The sequence below is a fragment of the Sorex araneus genome, chromosome 5, assembly GCF_027595985.1.
Source record: "Sorex araneus isolate mSorAra2 chromosome 5, mSorAra2.pri, whole genome shotgun sequence".
Lineage (NCBI taxonomy): Eukaryota > Metazoa > Chordata > Mammalia > Eulipotyphla > Soricidae > Sorex > Sorex araneus.
Genome location: NC_073306.1, coordinates 74,337,626 through 74,353,544, shown reverse-complemented (window position 1 = coordinate 74,353,544; position 15,919 = coordinate 74,337,626). Strand labels below are relative to the sequence as shown.

Sequence of the window (15,919 nt, the reverse complement as noted above, 5' to 3'; positions counted from 1 at the left end):
TACAAAATATGGGGGTTTCTCTTTCCTGAATCTTGATTTTTGCTAGAATGACTCAGAAAACTCAGGAAAAGAAACTCTATCTAGGTTTTTCCTTAGTTAATACTAAGAAAAAAATTGAAATTAGGAATAGTTTTAAAGTAGAAGTGGTACACAGGCCAAGGTGTGGATGTAGAGACTCGAAGTTTCATGCCCTTTCTGGGTACACTTTCTCAGCACATGAACACATTCACCAGCCTGCAAGTTCTTAGAATGTCCTTGTCCAATAAATTTCTAAAACAAACTCAACTCTAGCTCCATCATCTTCCTAGAGAAATGGGACTGAAATTTCCTCTTAATTGCTTTTGTCCTTATTATGATGAGCCCCAACTTTGAAGCAATTTAGAAGTTCCCGTCAGTCACCGCATTAGCTTGTGCTCAGATATGGCCAAAGTGACATTTTATAAATTACAAAAGATACTCCTATTATTCAGAAAATCTTGTATTTTAGGAGAGGGCATGACAAGAACCAAGCCTGACAAGACAAAGCATATATTTTTATTGTCATACAATTTTATGATACTATAATAATGTTTATTTTGAAAAATAGTATAGAACAAAGCAAAGAATGAACCAAAAATTTCTTATAGAGTAACCTTCTTGTATAGTAGAACCCAGGACTATCAAATAGCTAATGACGGGAAGTTTTTTTTTTTTTTTACGTAATATGCAAGTGAAGAAAGGAGACTAAAATGAAAAATTCACAAGCTTTGTAAAACCAATGAAGAGAAACTGGAATGGCAACAAAAATAACCCAGTAAACCAAATTCCTGTGACAAGAGGCCACTTGGAAGTTTTTGAAGAATACACGAGTGACATGAATGGTAGGGGTTGCTATTAGAGAAGCCAAAAGTGTCAGATGATGTGGACATTACAAGTAAAGATCTCGGTTCTATTTTGCTCTCTTTTGGATACTCACAGGAAAGTTCTAAACAGATAAGTGACATCATCCAATTTATCTTGTAGAAGGGTAGTTCTGACTCATATAGAGAATGGATTGAGATCTGAGACAGTGGAAATAGAGACACCAATTTGAAGTTTGTTCACTGGTATTTCCAAGTCTGTTATTAGTGATAACAGATTTTGCAGTACAGCCAACATGTTTAGCTGCTGAATTATGTCTGGCATGAGGAAGAAGAGTCAACGATAATTGTAAACTTAAGTGGTTGAACAACTGATATTCTGGAAATCAATGGAACTGTTGGGTATTCTGGGAGTTATAATCTATTGTAATACCCAGGAACTTTTTTTAAAAGGTCACTGTCACTGTCACCCTGTTGCTCATCGATTTGTTCGAGCGGGCACCAGTAACGTCTCTCATTGAGAGACTTATTGTTACTGTTTTTGGCATATCCAATATGCATGGGTAGCTTGCTAGGCTCTGCTGAGCGGGCTTGATACTCTGGGTAGCTTGCCGGGCTCTCCGAGAGGGGCGGAGGAATCGAACTCAGGTCGGCTGCGTGAAAGGCGAAAGCCCAACTGCTGTGCTATAGCTCCAGTCAAGAATTATTTTTCAATTTTTTAAAAAAACTTACTTTTGACTATTAAGTTTTTAAGTAGAGTACTTCATTTTTCAGTGACTTTTTGCTTTCTTCTGCTGTAATATAGAACATTCCATTTGATTTAAAGGTCAGAAGTGCATCAAGTAGGGCACTTTCCTTGCATACAGCTAACCTTGGTTAGATCCTGAAACACCTTATGATCACCTGAGCAATGCCAGAAGTGATCCCTGACTACTAGCCAAGAGTAAGATCAGAGTATTGTCATGTATAGCCACAAACCCCTCACCCTGAATCAGGTATGTTAGGGGAATTTCTAGGTATCTTCTGAGCAGTTAAAATTGCGGTAAGGAAAAAAATCTACATAAATAAATACTATTCTGATTTCAATTTAAAATAATTCTAATACTATGTAATGTGTATGGGGGCTGGAGCGATAGCACAGCCGCAGGGAACCTGCAAGCTACCTGTGGTGATTTCAAAATTCAAACAGTAACAAGTCTCACAATGGAGAGGTTACTGGTGCCCATTCAAGCAAATCGATGAGCAACAGGATGACAGTGACAGTGACAGTGAATGTGTATGGCATATGATGAGACATAAAATTGAAGTGTGGTATAATATTATATATACTTCACCAAGTTTTATAACTGTTTTATCTAGGGCTCCAAAGGAGATCCAGGACTTTCCCCAGGTCAAGCTCTTTCTGGAGGAAAGGTAACTATGTGTTCATGAAATTAAATTATGCTAACATATTTAAAGCATTTTAATTTCAATATATTTAAATAATAAATTTTACTTGATGTTAGAGATGACAGAAAAGTATTAATTTAATGCAGAAATAAAAGAGTAAGTTATGTCATTACTTTATTTATATGAATATTGAATTATTTTATTGAGTTACTGCTATTACTTGCCATTGCTACAGATCTGTTAAGATGGAAGGAGACAAAGATTAAAGCACGATGTCCTAAGCACAAAAAGTTTACTGTTAATATGCATGCACACATTGGGGCCGGAGCGATAGTACAGCGGGTAGGGCATTTGCCTTGCATGCGGCCGACCCGGGTTCGATTCCCGGCATCCCATATGGTCCCCCAAGCTCTGCCAGGAGCAGTTCCTGAGTGCAAAGCAAGGAGTAACCCCTGAGCATCGCTGGGTGTGACCCAAAAGCAAAAAAAAAATATGTATGCACACAATAACAATGCCATTTTGTACCATTTTCAGAATTTCACAGGTCATCTCTTTTGAATCCCAGAGTTCTGTAAGAGATAGTTATCTTCTTTCGCAGTTGGTAAAATGAAATTCATAGAATTTAAGCAGCCCATAAATGGTAAAAAGAAGAATTAATGATATTCCTAAATTTTCTACTAGTCATGCCTTCATTTTATCACACTGTCTCCAGACACACACAAACAAACACACACCTTAATAAAGAAAAATTGTTGTACAGAGAAGGATCTTTATTAAGAGAAATACACTATTTTCTAGTGAGGAGGAATACAAATGGAGTCTCTAGAAATGTAACCAGGAAGCTTTATTTAGAGAATTTGATAAATATTAAATTGTTATAAGCATTATTTTAAATGTGATACATTTTTACAAACTTTTAAAAATCTCCAAATAATTTTTCTAATTTGAAGTCTACTTTTTTAATTACTTTACAAACACTTTTGTAAACTTGTAAACAATTATATTATTTGAGTTGACACTATAGATACTACACTAGCAATTACATAGCAAAATATTTTAATATTGTCTTGGAACTGGAGCACTTGCCTTGCATGCAGAGATCCCAAATTCAAATGTGCTGCTGTATTACAGACTTGCAGAAGTAGATCAAGTATTACAAGTTGTTGCCCCAGGCACTTATCACTACTGGGGAAGCTCCCACCCATTTTTTTTTTCTTCAGTCAGCACACTTTTTTTTAAGCACCATGATTTACAAAGTTCATTATATCAGTGTCACTGTCATCCTGCTGCTCATCGATTTGCTCGAGCAGGCACCAGTAACGTCTCCATTGTGAGACTTGTTGTTACTGTTTTTGACATATCGAATACGTAATGGGTAGCTTGCCAGGCTCTGCTGTGTGGGCGAGATACTCTCAGTAGCTTGCTGGGCTCTCCGAGAGGGGCGGAGGAATCAAACCCAGGTCAGCAGCATGCAAGGCAAACATCCTACCTGCTGTGCTATCTCTCCATTTATACATAATTGAGTTTTAGACATACAATATTGCAGCACCAATCCCCCCACTAGTCTTAACCAACCTCCATCATAATCCCTCCTCCAGCCTGCCCTTTTGACAGGCACCTTTCTACATTCCGTTGTTAAAGTTTGGGCCTCTTGATTTCATTGTTGTTGACTCTGGTTATTTGTTGACTTTGGATATCCGATGCTATCATTTCTTTTTTTCTTTTCTTTTTTGGTTATTCCTCCTTTTTTTTTTTGTTTATGGGCCATGACTGGTGGTGCACAGGGGTGACTCCTGGCTCTGTGTTCAGAGATCTCTCCTGGTGGGGCTCAGGAGACCCTCTTGGGTGCCAGGGATCAAGCCTGGGCTGGCCGTGTGTGAGGCAGTGTCCTGCCCGCTGGACTGTCAGCCCGGCTCCAGGTGCTATTATTTCTTAACACCACCTTTTTACTTCAATCTCCTGACCTGCTCCTGTTGCTTCTCATCTGTCTCTTCTTCTCTTCACCCCTCCATTCTTTCTGTTCTTCTCTGCCCAATACTCTGGGGCCATGATTGACCTGGGCATCCGACCTTTAAAATGCTACGTTTCTTCACCCAGTTATTCTAAATAGCATAAATAGCATATATAAGTAATATTATCCTATGTTTCTCCTTCTTCTAACTTCCTTTGTTTATCATGATGTCTTCTAGTTCCATCTGTGTTTCTGTGTTGTGGTGATTTGCATGATTTCATCATTCCTTATTGCTATGTAGTATTCCATTGATATATATATATATATATATATGCTATAGCACATCTTCATGATCCATGTATCTGTTTCTGGACATCTAGGTAGATTCCAAGTCTTAGCTATTGTACTGAGTGCTGCAATGAATAATAATAGTGTGCATGTGTTAGGGCTGAAGAAATAAGTCCAGTGTATGCACAGCTGACCCAGATTCAATCCCCAGCATTCCATATGGTCCCCCTAGCTCTGCCAGGAGTGATCACTGAGCACAGAGTCAGGAGTAATCCCTGAATACCACTGGTTGTGATGCCAAAACAGAACCAAATCAAAACAAAATATACGTAGAATCTTAATTTTATTGTTGTAATAGAACTGAGTTCACTAAATGGAAGCAATTTAGAGTGAATGGAAGTAATTTAGAGTAAATAGAAATTTATTAGAAACAATGTATTTTTTTTAGTCTCCTAATTATTGTAAGGGAGAAATATGTTCTTACAAGCTGAGAAACAAATATGCCATCTCTAAGATATTTAACTATAGGACATTTGATTTCTTATTTCTTACTTCAGATTTAGAAATTGGAAGCCTACTTTGTTTTGGTTGACTGCTTTAAATAAACTTGCCAAATTGAGCAGTCATATTTATATCAAATGTATGGTTTTATCTTTCCTTGTGGCTTCTCTGTACAAAGTATAGGTTCAATATGTATGTTTACAGTATCTGTGGTTCAGGCTGGGAGTTGAGGTTTGAAAATATGGTAGTCTCCTTTAAACTTTTTAGTTACTCGCATACTAATTGTGGAAATAGTAACATATAAGAATAAATAGCATGATACTGTCAAACCTTGAGCGAAATCCAGGTTTAAATACACACACACAAACACACACATGCATACGCACACACACACTTGGTATATTAAAAAAATAATAGACTAGAAAATACCATATACAAATAAGCCCTGTGACTATGACACTGGAATTGAGGTTGAGTAGTAGCAGGTTGTGTGGACTGGAAGGGTCCTAGGATCAGTGGAAGAAGAATATTGGCATTTTGGTAGCAGGGTGGTGTGGTAACATTGTACCCTCAAAACAGAAGCGTTTATGGGGCTAGAGTGATAATACAGAGGTTAAGGTGCTTGCGTTTTATGTGACCAACCTGGGTTTGATTCCCAGCATCCTGTATTGTCCCCACCAAAAATGACTGGACAGAATCATCTACAGTGATGTAGTAAAAAGATTTTTAAAATACAGAAAACCTCAGAATGAAGGAACCTATGGGAGTAAAACTATTCATGGGAAAAAGTACAAAAGACGATGAAGTAATAGCATAAAAATGGAGAAGTACCTTTCATCTGTTCAATACAGGAAGAGATAGGTGCTGGTAGCCTGGGAACACATTGGATAAGTTTTGGGAATTAGAATTTGACTTAAATTGTGAAGACCAAAAATAAATGCAGCAAGATCTTAAAATCCAAGATGAAAGACTGCAGCAAGAGAATTCTAATTTTCTGTTCTCTCATATTAAACCTATCTTTGATTTTATTCTTAGGGTGATCAAGGTCATTCTGGATTAATGGGGCCCCCTGGTATGCCAGGTGATAAGGTAAGATGTTCTTTAGTCTGACAATATTGGCTGTCAAATGCAACTGAGAGCACTTCAACTCTAAAGATTTTAGTTTGAAGTTAAATTACACATCTTAACAGAATTAATTCTATTGCTGCAAGTGGTCACCACAAAGGCAACATTTAAAGAAAATTAAAGAAAATCCTCAAAAAAAACCTGTACTTGGAAAATAACCTATTTTTGAAAATGTGAGGTTTTTTTCATATTCAAAGTGTGGTATTCTTGATTTTGGATAATGAAATTAACTGTTTTGCTAGGTAACAAATGTTTGCCATTAGCTACTTATGTAAGTGTGGAAAGGATGCTGACCTTGATTTCTTTCCCTCACAATCCCAGTAAAATAATAGAAAAGATACTGCTATCAGAAAGTATTATACCTTCCATGTTTCCACTACTATTGTTATAGTCTTATACTCAGCTTTGTCTTATACACTATTAGAATATGAGAGTTCCTTTGAGGTTTTTGGCTCCCTGGAGACATGAAACTGCAGAGTGATCATTTTTCTACCAGAATGTATCTTGATTTACAATCATGAGTCTGTTTGATAAACATAAATCAGTATGACTTTGACCTCAATGTAGGCCTTTGAGAAAACAGCTGTCAAATAACAGAGAAAATTTAATAATAAAGAATTACATTTTTTTAAAATTTGGGATTACATATGCAACTATTGCTTCCTAAAGTATGATCTTGCATATGAGAGAAAAATTTATCACTGCTTTTTGAGAAAATACTCCCTGTGGTTTATGGAATTAACAACCTAGAGAGGGAAACTCTAGGTAAAGTATGAGGGGCTATTATATAGTTATATAGATATAGATTATATTACATTGTATATACAGAAATATTTATAGACAAAATCTAAAAAGACTTTACTATAACAATTGGTTAATATTAACTTTGAAATTGTAATTTAAAGCAGAATTTATTAGCATTCATAAAACCCTGTGCATATGTTATTGACTCTTAGCCTACCAATATTTAAAAACATTCAGAATGATACATACTTTCTCAATCTGTATAAATCTAGTAAGAAAAATGATAGCATTATTGTACACTGTACCATGGATTAAGTATCTTCCACTAACTTTTTCTTATATTAACTACAAAAATCTGGCTTTTATTATTATCTAATAGGAATAGACTTTATAGAAGTTGGGGATCTTGTTATATTATGAATTAGCAGCTGTAGATGTATTTTCCCTAGAGAAAGTTTAGTTGAAATATTTATCAATTAAAATACTTTATAAATGAAAGGACTCTTATCTAAATAATATCATGTAATTTTTTTTCACATAAATAATTTTCAGAGTAAAGTATGAATGGTTTACCATGATTTGGCAGTAGCTGGGGAGAGTGTTGAAACATTAGAGTTAACTTTGTCATTTCGCCAAGAATGTTTTCCCCATCTTGAGACCATGTTTATTAAATGGAACTATATACAGATTTAAAAAAAAAAACAAGTGTTTCTAAAAAAAAAGACAACAGCACTCTAAACCTAAACTAATTCTCCAAATAAAAAGCTTGGGTTACATTAACATCCACTGTCTATGTGCATGTCTTATATTAACATAACGTGTACAGTAGAAACACATTTAATATGAGGTTGATGTACTGTTTCTGTAGCATGTACAGAAGAGGAAGGGCAAGGCCAATTATTGGGTAGAAAATTTAGTAAATTATGAACAGTTTATGATGTTGACTAATTTTTGTTTATTTTTTGAATTATCCAGGTCATTTTCGTTACTTCCTGTAAAAAACATCTGGCAGGGGGTTACCGGAGGAGAGCCCTGGGGGCTCTCACCACCGGCTGCCCCCTGGGTTTTCGGGGGTGTCGGGCCCGGGCCACTCGCCGAGCTGGAGCGGCCCGGGCCATGGGGCAGACAGAGGAGGAAATGAAGGCCAAGCCGGTTGATTGATCAGTTGCCGTTTATTCCATTCTCCTGTCTCTCTCTCTACTTCTCTCCCGCCACTCAGTCTCCCAACCCACTCTTCCAGCCTAATAAATCCCCCCAGCATGAGAGGGTTGGGGCTTACACATAGGGTCACAATCAATAGGGTTAAAGTTCTTTTTCTTAGGGGATGCTGCTTCTAGGACAGATTCTCTTTCAGCAGGATGACCCATCCAAGGGCGAATCCCACGAATGTGTTTCTCCTCTCCCTGTCAGCAAACATATAAGCATTCATAATATTAATCACCTTGTATGGACACAGTAAGAAATGTATTAAGTTTATAGAATTGCTCTCCTAGGGCCATCTTGATCTCCTACTACAGTGCTCAGGCCAGATTAGTCTTTCCTATCCCTAGCAGGTCCTAGTCTCATTATTACTTTGGATCATGACAGCGTTTGTCCATGACCAAACTCTTAACTTATAGTTAGGAATTAGGCACTTTGGCCAGGCACATGTTGATACCAAGGTAGTACATAACTCACCGCTTGCCCTGGGTCCGTCCCGTCCCTCGCCGGGACCCTGCTTTTGGGGTGCTGGAACTGAGGGCAACTGAGGCTTAAGCCAAGAAAGCAGATGCCCGGGAATGAATAATATTCGAAACCAAATAAATCCCAAGTTAGAAAAGCATAAGATTGTCTTCTTGTGTCTATACAAAAGGGACATTGCTTTAAAGTAAACTATTCAAAAGACACAAGGAGAGGAGAAAGGCAATGTTAACTTACAATATAAGTTCAGTGTCCTAGAAAGATCTGACCTTACAAAGTAACAGAGTCTGATTGGGGGGAAAAGCTGAGAAACTGTTTGGGGAAGAGAGCATAGACAAGTGGTTACAAACAGACAAAGGAATGGGAGTGACTCGGGAGCACCTTGATGGGTGTGACCGGGATAAACCTAAGCTCCTTGTGGCTATGTTGACCTCCAACTTCCTGTAACAAGGTTCATGCTGGAAAAACGTAGGAGATGTTAGCTATAATCTAAAGACCCTTATCTTTTCTTTTTTTGTGAGGGAGATGCCTAAGGAATACTCAAGGGACCCAAGAGTCATGTCAGGGAGACTCAGCACCAAGATGTAGCCTGCCTGGTTTCATGACTCAGACCTGCAGTGTTGTGCTTCTTGGACCTAATGGTGCTGGATGCCACCAGCATCACACTAAGCACTGTGGGAGTGTGTGTTGCTGTGGTTCAAGCTCTGTGTCTAGAGCATGCAGTGCCTGCACTCTAGAACTTGATTATCCCCCCATCCCCATCCCATTTTATGAATTAGTAATATGGCAGTTTACTAAACTTAATAGTAGCTTTTCTGTTATTCCAGTATTCCAGTTTCTATTATTCCACTCAATATTCCAGTGTTTTACTATCACTGTCACTGTCATCCTGTTGCTCATCAATTTGCTCGAGCGGGCACCATTAACGTCTCCATTGTGAGACTTGTTACTGTTTTTGGCATATCGAATACGCCACAGGTAGCTTGCCAGGCTCTGGCATCTGGGTGAGATACTCTCAGTAGCTTGCTGGGCTCTCTGAGAGGGGCGGAGGAATCGAACCCGGGTCAGCTGTCAGCTTCGTGCAAGACAAACGCCCTATCGTTGTGCTATCACTCCAGCCCCCAGTGTTTTACTATGACCAATTAATTTTAATCCTAAGATTTTATTTATTTCATCTATTGATGTAAATTCTGCATTCAGTATGTCTTAATTGAAGTATAGAAGACTTCAATAACTTATCCAAGCCAGAAAACTATTGATTGGCAGAAATCCACGCTTGTTTGACTCCTGACTATGCCCTTAGTAACTTCAAATACTGCTTCCCATTTATTAACTCATCAAGCTATTGTTTTTTAGATGTGCATCTTAGTGTATCTGTTTTTATGTCTATTTTATGCCTGGTTGCAAACGGAAATAAAATGTTTTCCATGAATATTAAGGGAACAAATGTTATTTTGGATGACAGATAATAATTATTTCATTACTATTCCCTGGAGATATTTCAAAATACTAAAATTCTTCAAATAAAATCCACACTTAAGTAATTTTTATAATGGCTACAAGAAGGTTGTTGAAGAATACTGACAACTCATGAAAGCTATTGAGATTAATACATTTAAAGCTACTATAAAGTTAAGTTCTGAAAGAAACATTGAAAGAAAAATAAATTATTGCTTATAAGTGGATGGACATGGATAATATATTATGTTAAGTGACAAGAGACAGAAAAAGAGGGACAGACAAAGAATGACTGCACTCATTTGTGGAGCAACATAATATAAGACTGATACCCAAGGACATAGACACAAGGGCCAGGAAGATTGCTCCATAGCTGGAAGCCTGCCTCGTCAGCTGGGGGAGAAGGCAGCTGGAATAGAGAAGGGATCACTAAGTCAGTGATGGTTGGAAGGATCGTTCTGGATGAGAGATGTGTGCTGAACGTAGATAAAGGACCAAACATGATAGGCTCTCAGTTCTATATTGCAAACCATAATGCCCCAAAGTAGAGAAAGAGTATGGGAGAAAATTGTTTGCCATAGAGATGGGGGGGAGGGTTAGAATGTGGGGGGAGGGGGATACTGGGGACATTGGTGGTGGAAAACTTGCACTGGTGGAGGGATGGGTGTTGGATCATTGTATGACTGAAACTCAAACACGAAAGCTTTGTAACTGTCTCGCATGATGATTCAATTTAAAAAGAAGAAAATAACGCATAGAAAGCTAAAAAAAATTAACAAGATTTTTTCATTCTCCAGAAAACTTGTGGTTTGATTCTATTTTTCCTTTATCATTTTTAATTTGGTTTGTTTTTAGAAAAAAACAATTTTAACTTCCTTCACAAGTAGTGCATTTCCTCAGATTAATTATTTACATTGCTTCAATTTAGTCAACTTCATGTAACTTTATTTTTCTTGAACTAAAGTATGTTTTCACCTTCCACTCAGTGTCTACGTTTTCTTTTGCCCCAAAGCAGATAAGTTTGATCTGGTTTACATGCTGGGTTGAATCAAGTATAGAATCATAATTTTTCTTGGATAGCAAATAGATTTTTAATTAGTTTTTAATATAGGCAGTAATATGCTATATTAATACTGGAAATCTACCATTTTTAATTGTAAGAACATTTACTGTAATTAAAATTAAATTTTATTTTTGCTAATATTGAGGATAAGGCAGAAAGGAGCAGATGCTAAGTGCATTTTAACATGGAAGGACAACTCAGAGAAATTGCAAAACATGATGCCCACAGTTTAAGAGACTTTTAGGAATAGTGTACATCAGTTTTTCCCAAATCACTGTATCACTGTATCACTGTCATCCCATTGCTCATAGATTTGCTCAAGCGGGCACCAGAAACATCTCCTTTGTCAGACTTGTTACTATTTTTGGCATATCAAATACGTAACTGGTAGCTTGCCAGGCTCTGCCGTGGAGGCAAGATACACTTGGTAGCTTGCCGGGCTCTCTGAGAGGGGCGGAGGAATCGAACCCAGGTCGTCAGTATGCAAGGTGAACACCCTACCCGCTGTGCTATCGCTCCAGCCTAAATATAAAAATATAATAATTGCCATAGTTCTAGAGTTAACGATATATCTGTGAAATTTAATTCTTTTTGATGAACTCTCTGCGAGGACAGAGTCTCTTGCCCCGGCGCCTGGCTGTCTTCCCCGGGGCCCCTCGGAGAGGATGAGTTCCAGCTTCCCTCCCCTTCCCGAGTAGAGCTCCTGGAGGCCGAAGACCTCCTGAACGCAAGGCCCCTCTCCACACGTTCGGACAGGCCTCATGCATGAAGGTACCGGCAGAGGAATCCAGGTGTGTGTAATCCCATCAACGGCCAACATCCAGAGACTTAAAAGCAAGCTCCCAGAAGTAATATCTTATAACCTACTTCTCTCTCTGGGAGAAACTGGCAAGCTACGGAGAGTTTCCTGCTCACATGAGAGAGCCTCGCAAGCTTCCCATGGTGTATCCATATGCCAAAGCCAGTAACAAGATGGATCTCATTCCCCTGACCCGGAAAGAGCCTCCAATGTGGCATCGTTGGGAAGGCTGAGTAGAGAGAGGCTTCTAAAATCTCAAGGATAAGACAAATGGAGACGTTACTGAGACCGCTCAAGAAATTCGACGATCAACGTGATGATGATGATGATGAACTTATTTAGTTCTAAAAATCTCTATCATATAGGAATATAGTCTTTATTTTTGTAAAATTATAAAGAAAAAATTATTGAAAGCAGCAAGTGGACTATGTTGTCATTCATCAGCCACTCGACAGAGCTTTTCATAATCTATTTACAGCAAGAACCAAACTAAAAAACTGCAGCATACTGAATGTCAAAAAGAAAAATGAAAAAATCAGGATTGCAACAGAAGTAGTACCTGAAGAAAGAACTAAGGAGTTGTTCTTAATTCTATAGATCATCTTCTGACCTAACCATTATCTACATAAATATGCATGACCACATATTACTTTAGGTTATTTCCAAGGTCAAATATAGTTCTAAAAATCCGGTACAGGGCTGTGCTGTCACCACTGTGCCATCCCATCTGTTATTCTCCTTCCCACTAATGGCAGGGGAAGCTGAGAATAAGGGGACACAATCCTGAACTCACCCACAAGCTAGCCAACAACGGTTGTCCACGTGGTATAATTTGTGGTACTTTGAAAACTTCTCTGAATTCAGAGATACTTACCTCGGTGTGGTTCTCATAACTGACATTTTGCCATTAATAACATTAATTTGACAAAAAATATTTGTTTTCAGAAGGTTTTTTAAAAAACATTTCTATGTTCTTAAAGAAGCTAGTGTGTGTCAAGTAGCACCATTTTGAGAATTAGTGTGTAACACAGTTCTTCTCAATGAGAAGGAGTTGAAAAGGATTACAACTAGAGTTGGTGAGCCAGAATAAAAGCTTTATTTTAATTACAGCAGTTAGTGGGTCAATAGTGTGAGAAATTTGGGGCTAACATTGACTTGAGACTATTGTATGCTTGAAGAAAGTATGCTTTAAGAAGAGATACTTGTTTTGTATTTGTCATGTAATTTCAGTCTCAAGCTCTCCATTTATCTGGAATAATTTTTGTATTTAATATTTTTTTCAATGTATCACTGTATCACTGTCATCCCATTGTTCATCAGTTTGCTCGAGCAGGTGCCAGTAATGTCTCCATTCATCCCTGTTGTGAGCTAGTGTAGCCCAATGGCATATTGGGGGCTCTATCAGGGTCAGGGGAATGAGGACCGTCTTTGTTACTGTTTTTGGCATATCGAGTACACCACGGGTAGCTTGCCACCACACAGCCCATTCGCCTCTCCTCCCTCGAACCTCACAACCTTGAAAAAGCATATTTTTGCATTAGTTTGTTTTTAATTTCATGTCATTTTTATAGAGTTGCTCACATCCCTCTCGGAAAGCCCGGCAATATTTCTTTAAAATTTAAAAATTCTTATTCTTAAAAATGCAGGAATTTTTTGCTTTAACCTCTCAAAATGCTCAGTATAGAATTTCATATTTGTTGGATTTTCATCTCATTGTTAATGCTTGCTAAAGATTTCTGAAGAAGAAATCCAAACGCAGAATCTAATGTAAAGGGAGTTATAGAAGATATGCTGAGCTGAGATATACATGCCTTTTGAAAGATTCTAGATGTAAGTTGGAGGAATTTAGTGAAGGTGAACATTTTGACATAAATGAGCAAAGTAGTTGTGCTGAACAGGACAGAGATGTTACATTACACTCAAGAATTACATTTTTACATTAGAAGAATTCATGGAGATGTTTCATGATATTGAAAATGCAAAGGATATAACTTTGGAAGCTGATCCAAACTTAGAAACCAGTATGACACTTTAATATAACACAGAAACATTTATTTTCTCAGTATTGTAATTTATTCAACAAGGAAAAGATAAGTTACTATTCAAATTACCTACTCTTCTTAATTGTTTTATAAATACGATCCTTTAATTCTCAATGTTCATAATGTTATAAATTAAACATGCAAAATGATACATTAGTTTAGTTTAGAGAGATCTGAGGCAATGCTTAGTGTTGGTTGAGAGTAGCTCCTGGTTCTTTTCTTGGAAGTTGCTCCCAGAAGTGCCTAGGGCACTGCATCATTTTGGGGAGTAAACTCACTGTCTTGTGCATACTAGAGATGCATTTCAGTCATTTGAACTACTTCCCTCCCATTTATATGGTTCTATTCAACTGTGCAAATTATGATGATCTGTGTATAAATAGAAATATTATTTAAAATATTATAAAAATATTATATTTTCTTTATAAGTAAACATTTTTTATGATTCAAAGGTATATATATTTGAAATTTATTTTCTTTTTATCCCTTAGTATTTATGATTTTGATTAAATTGTACTTCTTATTTTTAAAAAATTTTTTTGACTTACTGGTGTTTATTGGGGTTAAAAGTAAAGTAACTCTAAATGACATAGTAAGCTTCATTTAAAATTGTAATTATTGGTAAGTCAACTCTTCACCCACAACAAACTTCAGAGAATTCTCAAAATCATTGTGATGGATTATAATCTGTTTTAAAACATGTTATTAATTTTTCTATTTGTTTTTTAATTGTTTGTTGTTTTTGAATGCTGCATATCAAACCCAAGGCTTCACATAGTGAGTCACATGCTCTGTCATGGACCCCCATACTTATCCCCTATTGTCATTTCTTAAGAATGTCTTCAAGTCATTTGTTTTTTCCCTTCAGTATTCTTAGAGAAAAAAAGAAATCTCATGCCACTAGTTACTGGCCCTCATTCTGTTTTTACTATTTGAGAAAAGAAAATAATGACTCAAATCATATTTTGCAAAGACCAAAGAAATATTTTATAAAATAGAGTGGTACTTCCTTAGATTGAAGCTGTGCAAAGGTTCAATGTGGGCAGTGTTATCATAACTCTTAACTCTTAACTTAAAATAAAATTATGTACATTTGTGCATACAAAGGAAATAGATGAGACATTTAGTGACAAATTTATGGAATTGGAGGCTTTATATTGCAGTATATTGCATATAAAATAATATCATGTAAAAGTAACCAAAGACATTTTTCTGTCACATAATCATTTCAACATTAAGAAAATGGAAACAACATAAAAATACTTAAAGCTATAATCTATTTTCCACCAGTAACTCTTAAAGTCTTTCTATCTATCCTTTTATTCATTTAAGTACCATCAATTAATTAAAACTCTTTCTATATACCAGACACTGTTTCAGTCGCTGACAATTGAATATTGAATCCTTGCTGATGATTGGATATTGAATCGTCACAGTATTCACCACTCTGAATAATGCACAAAAAGTTTTGAGTTAAATGTCAATTCCTTAAGGAATTTATATTGTCATCTGGATTGAAGATATTCATTAGAGTATCTTACTAGCTACTACCCTAACCTCCTTTTTTCTGATCAGTTCCCTCAGAGTTCCCATCTTCATTTCAGATCATGTGAGGAAATTCCATAGGAGTCTGAACTTGATATTTGCTGATACTTACATCAACCTTAATTTATTGGGTGACAGATGGCAAAATTACAGGTTTAAGTATTTCAAAATGCAAGCAATAAAAGGAAGTTTTGCAATAGTTTACTCCAGTAATTTTACAAAGAAATATTTTGAACCACATGTATATCTAGTTGGTCTAGAGCTGGAACTAGAGATCAGTTCTTTTTCCTTTCTTCATTATTATTGGCAGTAAAACAATAAAATAAACTAATTTTGCTTTTTTTGGATGCTTTAGGTTTTTTTGTATTGTTTATTATCATTGAGATAACATTAGGCTACATGATTGCATTTTAAGGGTACAATTTTATGGCTTTTCAAGGTATACAGTAGTTTGGGTCATCTAGTTGCAAAAATTAAGAGTTATTTAATTTTTGT

At 36.7% G+C, this 15,919-nt stretch overlaps 1 protein-coding gene across 6 annotated transcripts in view; it reads left to right on the top strand.

Moving 5' to 3' along the window:
• COL24A1 (collagen type XXIV alpha 1 chain) overlaps nucleotides 1-15,919 on the top strand; it is a 294,562-nt gene that overhangs the window by 42,359 nt on the left and 236,284 nt on the right. For all 6 annotated transcript variants that reach the window (XR_008630306.1, XM_055140321.1, XM_055140322.1 and 3 more), the window contains exons 7-8: nucleotides 2,199-2,252; nucleotides 6,004-6,057. Coding sequence is in view for 5 of the 6 variants with exons in the window: in XM_055140321.1 (XP_054996296.1) it covers nucleotides 2,199-2,252; nucleotides 6,004-6,057 (108 nt within the window). In the remaining variant the exon portion in view is untranslated. The remainder of the gene's footprint in view (nucleotides 1-2,198; nucleotides 2,253-6,003; nucleotides 6,058-15,919) is intronic.